The sequence below is a fragment of the Leiobunum rupestre genome, chromosome 9 (genome assembly GCF_980474605.1).
Source record: "Leiobunum rupestre chromosome 9, qqLeiRupe1.1.hap1, whole genome shotgun sequence".
Taxonomy (NCBI): domain Eukaryota; kingdom Metazoa; phylum Arthropoda; class Arachnida; order Opiliones; family Sclerosomatidae; genus Leiobunum; species Leiobunum rupestre.
The window spans coordinates 12,620,948-12,635,658 of record NC_143392.1 but is presented as its reverse complement, the minus strand read 5'-3'; the positions used below and the strand labels follow the sequence as shown (position 1 = coordinate 12,635,658).

At 38.0% G+C, this 14,711-nt stretch overlaps 1 protein-coding gene across 1 annotated transcript in view; it reads left to right on the top strand.

Annotated features, from left to right (window-relative positions):
- Positions 1-255: 255 nt before the first annotated feature.
- Positions 256-14,711, top strand: part of LOC149926574 (transcriptional regulator Erg-like) — a 76,167-nt gene continuing 61,711 nt past the window's right edge. Inside the window, exons 1-2 of the mRNA XM_090157716.1 lie at positions 256-711; positions 4,097-4,550. Coding sequence (XP_090013842.1) covers positions 256-711; positions 4,097-4,550 — 910 coding nt within the window. The remainder of the gene's footprint in view (positions 712-4,096; positions 4,551-14,711) is intronic.

Below are 14,711 nucleotides of genomic sequence, written 5' to 3'. Positions count from 1 at the left end.
AGGAAATACGGCTAGCTTATTTTTTAAATCGTTAGTATAAGCGTTTAGGGTTAATTAGCCGCGAATATCTTGAGATTAGAAAAAGAGGGAAATCGTACCGTACAGTCGATGCCTGCGGTGACTTTTTTCGAGTCTTGTTGCTCAGGCTACGTCACTTCCTGTTGCTTGCAGGTTCCGGAGCGGAAATCTTGTTCGTGGCTTTCGTCTCCTTCCTCCCCGCCGCCATCTTTTTTGGCTTCCTTCGGAAGGAAGAGCATGTACGAGAATGCCTTTCCTTACGGCCAACTGGCCGACCTCTCGAAGCACGGGTCGGTCAGCGGCGGACGAACCCTGTCCCAGCCCGCTTCCGTTTCGGCCATTCCGGGGTCGTGCAGTCCGGCGGCCACCATGGGTCATTCGGCGGGTCCCGTCTTGCCGGTGGCCCACGCTCACATCCCCTGCGGCGCTCGCAACGTCAAGTCCGAAGCCAGCAACGTCGGTCATCGACAGACCAACGCCGGCGAAGAGTGGATCTCCGTCACCGGCTGCGACTATCGCTACCAAGTGGACGCTGGACATTTGACCTCTCCGGCCGAAGCCACTCGCCCTTATCCCGCTGATGAACCGCAACAATCGACGGTCAAACAAAACGAAGGCCTCCAAGGCTCACCGGGGACACCGGTCAAGGTCAGCGGGGCTTCCATGTCCAGTTCGTCGTCTCCTTCTTCTCTGGTTAGAATCTTTTCTCTTTCAACTTTTGTCAAATTTATATTTATATCAATATCTAAAGATTATGAACGTTGAATTATTTCTGAATATATTAATAACATAAAAACCTTAGGACTTTTATTTTTAGGGCTGTACTCGGCCATTTTTGAGGTCGAGTACTCGACCTCGAATAAGTAATTGGAGAATACTCGTCGATTACCGAATACCAAAAAATTGCCTAGTTGGGTACCCGATTACTCGAATAAGCTGCTCTCTAAACTCGTCGAGTATTTGGTTTTTCTATCCTCGTTGCTTCAATGTTTAAAGAAGGGTTTTTACAACTTTTTGCGGGGCAATAAATGGAACCTACAAAGTTGTGGAAACTGTGGTTCATTTTAATTAAAGGAATATTTTTCAGAATTGAAAGTGACTTTATACTCCTTTTAAATTTAATTTCTTGAATAAAACCAGCTCCTAATCAAGTACTCGATAACCCGACTCGTTAAAAATATTACTCGAGGTTTTTTAGTTACTCGACTCGAATAAGAGAAAGTTTCCCCTTAATCAAGTACTCGATTACTCGATGAAAAAAAAAATTATACTCGAATGCTTAAAACAACTAATCGCGCAGCCCTATTTATTCTACGTAAATATGTTTAAGCTTAGATTCAAATGACTTAAAAGACTTAAGGCAGAAGTAAGTGGTTTTGTGATTCTGGGAAAAAAATTAGAGATGGCGCTGAAACACGTCACTTGCTGGTGTTGTCAGAAGAATATGTTTATTTCAATTTCACGTGATTTGAATTTTACTATTTTTTAAGAAAGTCGCTTGTCAGTTAGGCCTAGGAGCAACAAACTCAAGGAGAAAGCAGCTAGCCTTTAAACACGCTAAGGCAGTGTTGCGTACAAATTTCATTGGTCGAGCCTTTACACTGAACGTTTTACGGAAATGGGGAAACAATTTCCGAGTTTTCCCCTGCCGACGCCAGCAGGCGCTAAAGTGGCTAACCAATGAAAAATGTACGCAAGAAAATCCACGACTTTTGACGGGGTGCTGTGTTTGTTGCTCCTAGGTTAGGCTAACTACTCAATAATACCGTTTTAATTGAATCCTTGGGCTAGCGGTGCCATTTTCAATCGTAAACTAGATTTATGTCAAACCTATGGAGAGCAGTTTTAATTTTAAAAATCGGTCCACTAGTTCAGATTTTTTCAAGGCCGCCAGTTTCCAAATACTTTAGTTTGTAAAATATTTAAATTTAAATATTAAAAAGAAATTCGAAAATAAATCTTCAATCATTGACTAGTTACGTTTTCTAACAAAATTATGCAAAAACCGAGGTTTAATATCTTAATTATTGTAGAATTAGGGAGTGTCGTAAGAACGTCTTATTTCTAGAGTTATGGCTGAGTAGGGTTTTACCGTTGCATTTAGCTAAAATAAACAGACACACTTCGAAAATCTGTAGGGATGACTTTTAGGTTTGTAGATTGGACAGGGCTACACTGCTACCACTTTCAGCTACACATTTCCTAGCAGCGTCCAGAGCCGTGTTAGCACTTAGCAGATTTCCGGGCCCTAGGCAAGGTCTTCAAACTGGGACCCTATGCTTATTTTTTGTTATTTTCTGAGTATAAACTTTAATAGAAATTTTAATCTTTTACTATATGATATATAAAAATAATTGAAACATTTTGACATTTTTAAACTTAAAATTACTTAATTTTCATTCTAACTTTTGTTTCAACAAATTTTCGACCGAAACTATTTTAGGTGGCGTATGATCTAGCTAATATCATTATTTATAAAGTCAAATTAACGAATAACGACGAGGAAAAACTTATAGCGTCTGCTTTAGCAGCTACCTATCTAGATTTTAATGGCGAATATTGTCATAATTTATAGAATTGTTGAACAATTCCCTTTACGATTTGTGACTGACGGACAGACAATACCTGTTGTGAAATTAGGCGTATTTACATCTCTTGGGTGGGGTGCATTTGGTCGACTCCGCATTTGGCCGACTCCTCATTTGACCGACTGCTCATATGTCCGAATGCCCATTTGGCCGACAGCTCATTTGGTCGACTTTTCGGTCGGCCAAATGAGCAGACCATATGGCCGACTACTCATTAGGCCGACTACTCATTTGGCCGACTACTCTTTTAGCTGAAATTCTGGTCGGCCAAATGAGCAGCCCGTTTGACCGACTACTCATTTGTCCGACTACTCATTTGACCGACTGCTCGTTTGGCCAACTGCTCGTTTGACCGACTGCTCGTTTGGCCGACTACTCATTTGACCGACTGCTCATTTGGCCGACTGCTCATTTGAACGACTGCTCATTTGACCGACTGCTCATTTCACTGACTCTTATACTATAGCCTGTCCTTATCTATGTCTTTAGTGTTAGGTTGACTTATAGAACGGGCAATGAATTTTAAGTATTGGCGCCTGACGGCGCCGCGCACTCACTTCGCTCGAGCGCTGGGGGGCCGGACCGGCGCCCCCCCAGCCCCGTTCTTTATAACCAAGCTGGGCCTTCTAAAACGCGACCTAGAGGACAGTACCTAGCCAAACGCACCTAGTATCGTCTAAATGACATATGAGCAGTCGGCGAAATGAGTAGTCGGCCAAATGAGTAGTCGGCCAAACGAGTAGTCGGCCAAACGAGTAGTCGGCCAAACGAGCAGTCGGCCAAACGAGCAGTCGGCTAAATGAGTAGTCGGAAAAATGAGCAGTCGGTCTAATGCACTGTCCATTTGGCCGACTGCCCATTTGGCCGAATTCTCAGTCGGCCAAATGGACAGTCGGACAAATGTTCAGTCGGTCAAATGAGCAGTCCATTTGGCCGACTGTCCATATGACCGACTTCTCAGTCGGACAAATGTGCAGTCGGCCAAATGGACAGTCGGCGTAACGTGTATTTTGTGGTCGGCCAAATGAGAGGTCGGCCAAACGAAACTCTCCCCATCTCTTTGGTATACAGCAGTATACAGCCCATGAACGAAGTACTTGCACACGTAAAGGATGAGTAAATTATTAAAAAAAAGTGTTAGGTCTTTGTCATTTGTTTGGATTAATGCATTTTCTATACTCTGTTTACGTATACTCTGCATGTTGAATTGTAGGTTTTATGAAAATAAACTTAACATTCGAAACCGGCCCTTCGAAAGATTCGGGCCCTATAGGCAATTGCCTATTTTGCCTAGTCTTAACGTGTCTAATGCTAAGATAAATTATTCTAAGAATTTTTTTCACTGACGTACTATTGCGAAGTTTAATTAGGCTTAAAAATAGTAACTCATATCAAAAATGATAATATTGACAGTTTAAATTTAATTTGGGGTGAAGTTTAGACGTTTTGTATTTGTGGTTTCTTAATATTAATTTTTCAATTCCACGCAGTCGTCAAATTCATTTTTGAACATCCGTGATCGGGCATACCTGTCGCACCCTCACAGCGCATTCAGCAACGTGCCCGCCTTGGCCCCTCATCACCTGCTCCACGCTAGCCACCACTCGCACGTCCCCCACCACTCGTCACACGATTCGACTCCTGCCTACGCTAATATTCACGCCGGAGCTGACCAGGGGTCAGTGAACATCAGGGAAAAGAGGAGCAACCTGCAACAACAACAACAGCCAGGAAACCAAAACAACGGTGGAAATTCAGGACCGGGTCCTTCCAACCACTCCCAACAGAACCAAAACCAAAATACATCGGGACAACAGTCGTCTTTGCAAACCAACAGTCACGAAGGTGGACGAGAAAATCAACGGTCCCTCTCCAATAACGACAACGATGATCATCAACAGAACAACAGGCACAACCCTGACAAATCCGTAGTTGTACCCGCTGGTAAGTACCAAGCAATTTCGTTTATATGTTTATCAGAACTTAAGCGTATCTAAATCTAAAATATCAATATTTTTCAAATGGTTTTAAATATATTTACCGAGGGGCTAACCACTCTTAGAAAGTCTGTACACCGGATTACGGTTAGATTAGCACTGCCAAAGGCAGGGACTTCAAAGATTACGCCTAATCCCATTAGTACAGTCAAAGGTACGGCTCTGTACACCGATTACGCGGAGTGATCAGCCCCTCGATATTTACTCACAGTATCACGTGTATCTGTATGTTTTTGAGCCGTCTTTTATATTATTGGTAACTCGAAGTGATCAATTTAAAAAAAAAAGTAAACAATACTCATAAGCTGAACTAACAGCGCTCGTAAATTGAACTAACAGCGCTCGTAAACTAGACTAACATCGCTCGTGAACTAGAGCAGCGGTTTCCAAAAGGTGTTGCGTGGAAGGGTCACATCAGGGGTTCCGAGAATTCTCAGCGCGGCCATCTTTGTATGTGTCAAGAGTCTTTTAACATAAGTGATAAAAATGAGTTGGGGTTCCGCAAGAATTAGGTGGATAATTTAGGGTTCCATAGCAAAAACAAATTGGGAACCGCTGAACTAGAGTAACAACGCTTCGAAAACTAGACTAAAAACGCTCGTGAACTAGACTAAAAAAGTTCGTGAACTAGACTAACAACGGTCGTGAACTTGAGTATCAACACTGGAAACTAAACCAATTCAATAAGTACTTTTAGAATTTTGAGAGAGAAGTGAAATATGTGGTAAAACAAATCTCGCGACGCAGTTTATTTCAGACTAAATTAGACTAAATATCATAACAAGTTTTCCATCCTCAATACGTTAAAAAGATGAAGTTACTTTATTTTTCTTATTAATCCATAATACTACGAAAGCAAATTAAAACTTTAGTTAGGCTTAAATCAATTTTATATTACCCTCAACAACAGTCTTCATTCCCAGTAATGCAGAAATAGTCAATTTCAGAAATAGTGATTAAACTTGAAAAAAATTCTTCGAAACAAAAGAAAACGGAAATGAAACCAAAATATGTAATATTTTTTAAATTTTGTGGTCGCTTTTACATCAGAATTTAATTTCCAAAAGAATAAGGACCTAGAAAATATTAAAAAAACTGTGTTTCTTGGAAAGTGATTTAGTAATATCCGGTAAGATTGTCAAGCCCGAGATTGCGTCGGTGAGGGAGTGTTTGAGGGTGGCAAGAATACCATAAGAGAATGGAAGGGTGGAAAGTTAAAACGGATGTTTGGAAAGGAAGTATTGTACTGATTATTTTCCTTCTCGGAAAGAATTCAGTTCCTTTTTTTTACATTTTCTACCGCGACCCGAATCCTCCGATTGGGAGAAAACTTTCTAAGTACATTTTTGCGTCTACTTAAGCCTCGGTTCGCCGCTAAAACCTGAGGGAAGAACGTCCGATTGTAGAGGTTTCGCGAGGCGTGGGAATGTCATGCCATTTCGAGATTTGCAGTTTGCCACCGTACGCCATTTACATATTTCCGTTTTGAAAATACATTAAATGAAAATATCCTTTTTATATTCAGCCTCTATCGTTATATATCCGTCGAGTGTTTAGAGTGGCGTTAAGCGGGTTAACGTTTTAGCGTTGACTTTACCCCTGAAACCGGCCTTTCCGTGAGAGCGTTCTGTATTGTTTCTTTCCGCTATAGCTATAGTATAGTATTAAATGGCGTGCTATCGATTGGCAGCGATGCCGAGCCCGCCCTCGCAGTTTTTGCCTCGTTTGAGCCCGAACTCGCCAGCCAATGAAAGCCTTTTTCTACTACCCCTGAAAATGTGGCAGGCCACAGACCATTTTTCCTGGAACCTTCCCCCTTATTTTTCGACGCCAAAAGTCTTTGAGAAAGAGTTTTTAATTGGTCTTAAAGGCTTGTTTTCATTAGCGGTGAAATTGCGAGCGTAGACGCAAAAAATATTCATTAGGCCTAATACAATGTATTGCTCACCGTCGAGGCGTTTTTGAAAACCCAAAGAGTAAGGCCTTACAAAAGGTTCCAAAATTGTTTTCCTGCTCAGAAGGAACTCCAAATCGAATATCGATGAGTTTCTGGTGATAAATCAGAGTACACGAACAAGTTAAAAGTGGTTGAACGAAACTACAATATTGTTAAATAGTGCATAGGAGTTTAATCCATTCTTTCTATTTGGTTGTCGTGTACCCTGCTTTAGAGAAAAATAATACGAATACTTGTTGTTAGATATGGTTTCATTCTCTTGCAAAACGCTTTTAAATAACCTAGCATTGACATCTTTTCCACTTTCTCTGGATGCTCCATTAACTGTTAATGTAGTTAACTTTCATATTTTAAGAGATTGTGTGATCGGAGTGAGTAGTAGGTTGAAAATAGGCCAGTCATCGGCATCCAGGGAGACGAGCACTACCAGGGTCAATTTCTTAAATAAGCGGTGTCGGAACCCTATTCAATTCGCGAGCTAAAACTTAATACAAACAGACCTACCACCATTATCAAGATCTTAATATTTTAATTGAATTTTATTAAACTAAACTATATAGAGATAAGAATAGATAGGTTTCTGCAAAGGTAGCGCGTACGCCAGGCGGATAAGTTTGAGTAGGTACTATTTTTCGTACGAAACTAGTTTTGAGACGCGCGATACGATTGTCTTTTGTTTTGGTCGAAGTTTTAAAAGAGACGCTGATTTTAATCGGAATTTTCGGGAGAGCGAGCGGGCTTTGATGGCTCTCTAAAGGAAGGGTCCTCCTTTAAGACGCGAGCAGGAAACGTCTTCATTTCCTCGTAATTTTTCGATCGGGACTCGGTGTATCCGCTCGTTCGCTTTTATCGGTCGCCAGCACCCCACGCTCCATTTAAAACAAGGCCCTTTGGTTCCATCGCCGCACCTACCGAGTGATAAGCGCTAAAATGGAGCCGCTGGTTCCTTTATGGCCCGTGTCCCCTCTAACTCCCCAGTCGCCCTATGTTGAGAAGCGCCACGCGTTTGGGCAGGGTATTATTGGCAGGAAAGGTTTTATGGGCCCTGCGACCATAAATTCGGCCCTCTCACCATAGATGGACATCGCTTTCTGCTCGTTTTCGAAATGAGTTGAGTTCTAAGTTGCTCTTACGGGTAAGTGGCTTCGGCTCATGACTTTCGTGGTGCTTTTCAAATTGAGATTGCTAAATGTCATTTTATGGTGTTTATTTTAAGATTAAGATGCCAATTTTAAATTGGACGTGTTGTGCGTGATAGTTAAAAAATATATACGAAATTACGCAACTTTGTGACCCATACTGCTAAATGTTGGTTATATTTGAGAGTATAATATTTATCTTAGAGAGAGAGATAAGTATCAATTTCCCAAATGTTAATCACAGGCTACAACTTTATTGCTTCATAAAATTTAACACTTCTAAAATCCCTTTACATACTTTTAGCTTGGGCTAAATGGTTATAGTTCTATCTAAAATATACGTTACATACTTTTGGATTGTCCTAGATGGATACTTCTATCTAAAATTATGTTACAAACTTTGGATTGGCCTAGATGCATACTTCTATCTAAAATATACGGTACATACTTTTGGATTGTCCTAAATTGACACTTATCTCTAAAATATACGTTACATACTTCTTGCTTGGCCTAGATGGATACTTCTATCTAAAATTATGTTACAAACTTTTATATTGTCCTAAATTGATACTTCTGTCTAAAATCATGTTACATGCTTTTATGTTGTCCTAAATTGATACTTCTGTCTAAAATATACGATACATACTTTTGGATTGGTCTAGAGGCATACTTCTATCTAAAATTATGTTGCACACTTTTGGATTGGCCAAGATGGATACTTCTATCTAAAATTATGTTACATTCTTTTAGCTTCTATCTAAAATCAAGTTACATACTTTAAACCTGGCCTAGTTGGATACTTCTAAAATTATGTTACATACTTCTTGCTCGGCATAGTAGGATACTTCTATCTAAAGTTTTGTTACATCATTTTAAATTGGCCTATATTGATACTTCTATCTAAAATTATGTTACATACTTCTTGCTCGGCATAGATGGGTACTTCTATCTAAAATTATGTTACATACTTTGGTTTGATCTAATGGATACTTCTATCTAAAATTATGTTACATACTTTGGTTTGATCTAGATGGATACTTCTATCTAAAATTATGTTACATACTTTGGTTTGATCTAATGGATACTTCTATCTAAAATAAACGTTATTTACTTTTGGATTGGCTTGGCCTATATGAATACTGTTATTTAAATTTACGTTTCATTGCTTGGCCTGGATGGATACTTCTATCTAAAATGTACGTTATGTACTTCTGACAATATAAATTCTCAAAATCTATCTAATCGTATATCGTGGCTAGAAAAATAGTTAATCCCGATTTACGTGTGCAAATAGGGTAGCTTAGCATTGACATTCGTAAGATTATCAGCTTTAGAGAATCGAGAAGCGGGGAATCATTCCGATCACTTTGACGCTTTGAAACCGCTTAACAAGTCGTGTGATTTGAGAACTAGCTGTAGCGAGATAAAATATTAGCTACCGCATTATCCCCGCCATCTCTGACTGGATGCGGGCGGACCCCCGTCGCGCGGAGAAGCTACCCCGTTTATTTTGGATGTCGGAGATCCCACGACGTCACCCGTATGTTATCCCTTGACCCGTGACACCCTGCTCGCGACCTCGGCGTGCTGGGATAGCTTCATCGGAGCCATCGCCACGCGACCTTGTCCGGCCGCCGAGCTCCCATCCGCTTCGGACCGATCGGCATCGCCGGCTACGCGTGCGCTCCATGTCTAAGGGGCCACGTGGCCCTCGTGGCTCCTCTCTAACCCCCCCCCCCCCCATTGTTATCGACGCGATTCGTCTTTTTAGCGAAGTATTGTAATAGATTTCGAAGTTACGAAGCGATTGCATCCATACAGTTTGGCTCACCTGACTGTTCATTCGGGGATTTTGAAATATCACCGTAGCCTTCGATCGCGCTATTAGGTGGTGTTGGTTTTGGGGAAAGCATTGACTGGTGTGGCCAATTGCTTTCGCTTATATACGTAGCGCGTTTATTTCGCTGGTCGTTTTTCGAGTGGGAACTGTGTTCGCTATTTGATACGGTGGTCTGTGATAAATTGTGTCGCTGAGAGTGTGAATTTGGTTTGATTACTCGCACATTTTTGCTCGGGTTCTCGACACTAGCTTTATTGAGAATCTATTTTGTATTCTATTATACTCAGTATTTTTACCAACCTTGATTTTTGGCCACTGAGAGTTGAGGGTTTTATTGAATAATTTGAAAGCTATATTGCTTTGGTATAATATCATTTCAAAAGGGGCTTAGCGTTCAAAAGTTTTTGGTTTGAGTGTTTACATTTTATTTTTTAATTTATTTTATTTACTTTATTTTATTTTATTTACTTTATTTTATTTTATTTTATTTATTTTATTTCTTTTATTTATTTTATTTATTTTATTTTATTTATTTTATTTATTTTATTTATTTTATTTATTTTATTTATTTTATTTATTTTATTTATTTTATTTATTTTATTTATTTTGTTTTATTTTATTTTATTTTATTTTATTTTGTTTTATTTGGTTTTATTTGGTTTTATTTTATTTTATTTTATTTTATTTTATTTTATTTTAATTTATTTATTTTATTATTTATAGACACTTTTAAATATCAAATAATTTGATACAAATAAAATTGTCTATTTATTTTTATAGTACATGTTTGATAACTCAGAATTCAGGTTTTTTCATTCATTTCAAAGCGATATTTCTTTATAGGTTTTTCAATAATTTTAAAGCAAATTTTATTGATGGGCATTTTATTAATTTTAAAACGAAATTGCTTGATGAGCATATTAATTTTAAAGCGAAATTGCTTGATAGGCATTTTATTAATTTTAAAGCGAAATTGCTTGATAGGCATTTTATTAATTTTAAAGTGAAATTGTTTGATGAGCATTTTATTAATTTCAAAGCGATATGGCTTGATATATTATCAGTAATTTCAAATCGAAATGGCTTGATAGATTTTCAGTAATTTCAAAGCGATATGGCTTGATAGATTTTCAGTAATTTAAATCGAAATGGCTTGATAGATTTTCAGTAATTTCAAATCGAAATGGCTTGATAGATTTTCAGTAATTTCAAAGCGATATGGCTTGATAGATTTTCAGTAATTTAAATCGAAATGGCTTGATAGATTTTCAGTAATTTCAAATCGAAATGGCTTGATAGATTTTCAGTAATTTCAAAGCGATATGGCTTGATAGATTTTCAGTAATTTCAAATCGAAATGGCTTGATAGATTTTCAGTAATTTCAAATCGAAATGGCTTGATAGATTTTCAGTAATTTCAAAGCGATATGGCTTGATAGATTTTCAGTAATTTCAAAGCGATATGGCTTGATAAATTTTCAGTAATTTCAAAGCGATATGGCTTGATAGATTTTCAGTAATTTCAAAGCGATATGGCTTGATATATTTTCAGTAATTTCAAATCGAAATGGCTTGATAGATTTTCAGTAATTTCAAATCGAAATGGCTTGATAGATTTTCAGTAATTTCAAAGCGATATGACCTGGGATTAAAATATTTAATTTAACCTATTGAACTATTTACAGACCAAGTATTCAAATAATTTCGTATTATTTTTCTTTTAATCCGCAAACAGAGAGATATAAATTTGTATAAATCGTCTCGTTATAATTATTTTCGTCCAGCGCGGCACTGGGGGGATACGCTCGGATGCGCTCCAGTGCCCTTTGACCTGGGAAGAAATGAACTTTGATCGCCACCCCCTCTAGTGGCAATCGTGGGAATCTCCGCGGCCATTACCGACAACGCGGGCGCATCTTTCTCCTCGTCCGACATACCCCAACTAATCCCATCAGTTGCTTTTAATGAACCCCCCCGTTTGCTTCTCCCTTTTCATCTTTAACGAACGCCCTCGTAAACGCGTCCCTTAGTTAGTTTCCATTTTTACCGGTTGAGTCGCCACCGGCGGCACGCGCCTGCCCGTCCCTTCTCGTTACGTAACAAAGGAGTGTCTGCTGCAAAAATTAAACCGATGCGCTCTTCGTGTGGCCCGGCGTTAATAGAGACTTATTATTGGGTTTTATTCGTCGTAATCGCGACGCTGGTGGCTCCCCCTGGACTATTACTCGGTGAGCTTTAAAATTGGCGTGCCTGTAATTACTTCACGCTTTGTCGGGTTTGGGTATTCGTGTGGGAATACTTTGAATCGGTTTACAGGCCCGTTTTCAGGATAATATGGACGCGTTAGTTTTGCGTAATTGGCGTAAATGGTTTTGTTTCATCTCGTGGGAAAAAGCGCTTTTTTGTAGTGGAGTAATTGGAAGATTGTTATTATTAATGAGCTGTTCTCACCCTATCCGTATTTAGGGCCGGCGACTTTTAGACTATTGGCGACCGAAAACTATCGGTGCGCCCCCTTTGGTTCGCCATTGAAACCTAGATAGGTAGCGGCTAAAACCGACGTTATTAGTTTTTTCTCATCGTTATTCGTTAATTTGACTTTATTAATAATGATACTTGCATTAATTTAGTTTTTCCATCGTTGGCTTATATTTTGAAAAGTTTATTTAAGGAAAAACGTTCTTATTACTTTGCAATTTGTCCGTTCGTCGCCAACAAAACCACGTAACTTGAGATACGTGGTTTTGTAAAAATTGACATATTTAGATTCTACACCCCAATTTACGTATAAAACATTAAAATCATTAATAGCTTGCGATTGAATTTCTTTTTTAAATCGAGAAAACATTTAAACGTATCTTTGATATTCACAACGCATTTCGCGAAAAAGCACGTATCTCGCTTATTTTCAGCTCCTATTTCACTGCATGACGCGAGACCACGTATCTCTAAAAATTCCCCTTTAGCCAAATATTTTTAAATTAAAATCCTCATAAATTCAATATTGAAACGAAGTTATTTAACTATAAAATTAACTCGCACGTAAAAACCTAACACGCGATTTCACAAGTACCTGCAAAATTAAAAATCAATTTTTCTCAAAAAGGCCACCGAAAAGATACGTGGTTTTGTTTTAACGGCGACGCGTAGCAGATCTTGGGCGCCACCTCGGACTCGTTTCGGTCGCGAAAAGTAAATAAGTATTTTGTACTGTGAATTTCGCTCCACGGCAAGTTTCTGAGTTTATTCGGGCTCACCTCAAACCTTTTTGTAGAAATATTTTGGGCTCATATAATACTCACTGTAACCACAGACCACGTACCTTAAGAGGGACACGCATCAATGGTAGGAATTTAATTTTTTTTATGTTTCGAATGTGATGCGACTTTTTTAAGAGCACGCCATCTCACGGCAAGTAGAAGCAGTTTTGAAGGTACAAAAACGAGCACGCGCGACTTTAAAAAATGTATTGTAGAAGCGGGCTCGCGCACGACTTTTTTATTTTTATTTCGTAAATTAAAGTATGGAAGTCTTGTCGGGCCTGACTGAGACACGGAAATATTTCTGAACTCTCCACCTCAGACTTAGAACTCTAATCGTAAATTTTAATTTTCCCAGTCATGGCTTATTTAATATGATAAAATAATAGTAAAAGAGACGGGATACCACATGACTAAAATTTTAAAAATTTCAAAAAAAATTATTTTTGGCGAGCTTTCGAATTTTTAAATTTTTTAAAATTTTAGTCATGTGTTATCCCGTCTCTTTTACTATTATTTTATTATATTAGAACTCTAAATCTAGAAATTAATTAAAACGAACTCGACTCAGACTCATCATTTTAAATCGAGAAATTCAAACGAACTCGTCTGTGTCGTAGTTTTTCACCTATTTTGAAGCACTAGGTATCAAAATACTATCAAATGAAATTTAAAACCCAAGACTAGATGAAGTGAGACTCGGGCTCAGATCATATATTGGGCTCATTATAATCTTTTCGTATTCATCTTAGACTAGTGTTGCCCCGCTCCGAAAATTTTCCGTAAAATGACCGAGGCCTCTTTTCCGGAAAATTTTCCGTATTTTTCCGAAAAAAATAAAAAAAGTTTTCATTCCATGATTAGTCTAATATATTGTTTGCAAATTTAAATAAAGCGGAATTTTCGCCTCATTTTTTCGAATCTGAAAGTAAAACTAAACCTCTAGACTAGTTTAAACTGATTAACAATGTAACGCTATTAATGTTTTGTAGTATGTTTACTGATATTAGACATTTTATATCGATAAAAAGCTAAAAACATTAAAAACCCTTAAAAAGTATTATGTTTCAATTTTTAATTTTTCCGATTTGCGGAAAATTTTCAGCAATTCGGAAATTTTTCCGCATTTTATTTTTCCGGAAAATTACCAACACTATCTTAGACTCATTTAAAACTTAAACTATGACATTGAAATGAATGTATCATCGTTTTCTCTATATTTTTTTAAAGACTAGTTTCAAATTTGAGACAAAATCGATACACAATGTTTGTGAGCTGTTATGGGCGTATATTTATATCATATAATTAATATTATTTACATTTACTTGAAGGCCTAGGTTTTCTTCTGCCTGCCACCCTTTAAATTTACTTTCCCTACAAACAAATACCCTGATGGTAGGCCAACGAGTTCTGCTGTTATATTGGCCGATACCGGTATTAGAAAAATATTTTCAGAAAACATTTAAAAATAGGAAAATTATCGATTAACTAATGATAATATTGGCCGCGCCACGTACGCCAGACTTCAGAAGCTAGATCATACCTTTTTTTAAGACAGGGGGTTACGAGTGTAAACAAATAAAAAACAACGATATTGGATTTGTGATTGAAAATAGGTATCACGTAAAATGAAAAGAAACATATTCGGATATACTCTTGCCAACATTTTTTCACGAAAAATTAAAATAAAATCCGAAGTAAATGAACCGAAGTTATCGAAATAGCGCTCAGAATCGGAGGGAGTTTTCCTTATGAAAATGAAGAGAAAATCGAGTCAAATAAAAGTTATCTTCCAACCCCGTCTTTTGACGCGATAAATTGCACTTGGGAATTGTGGGTATAGCTATTTCTATGTATAAAAAATGGTTTCATAAAAACAAAAACTTTTTTTTGGGCCTAGGAGCTTACAAAA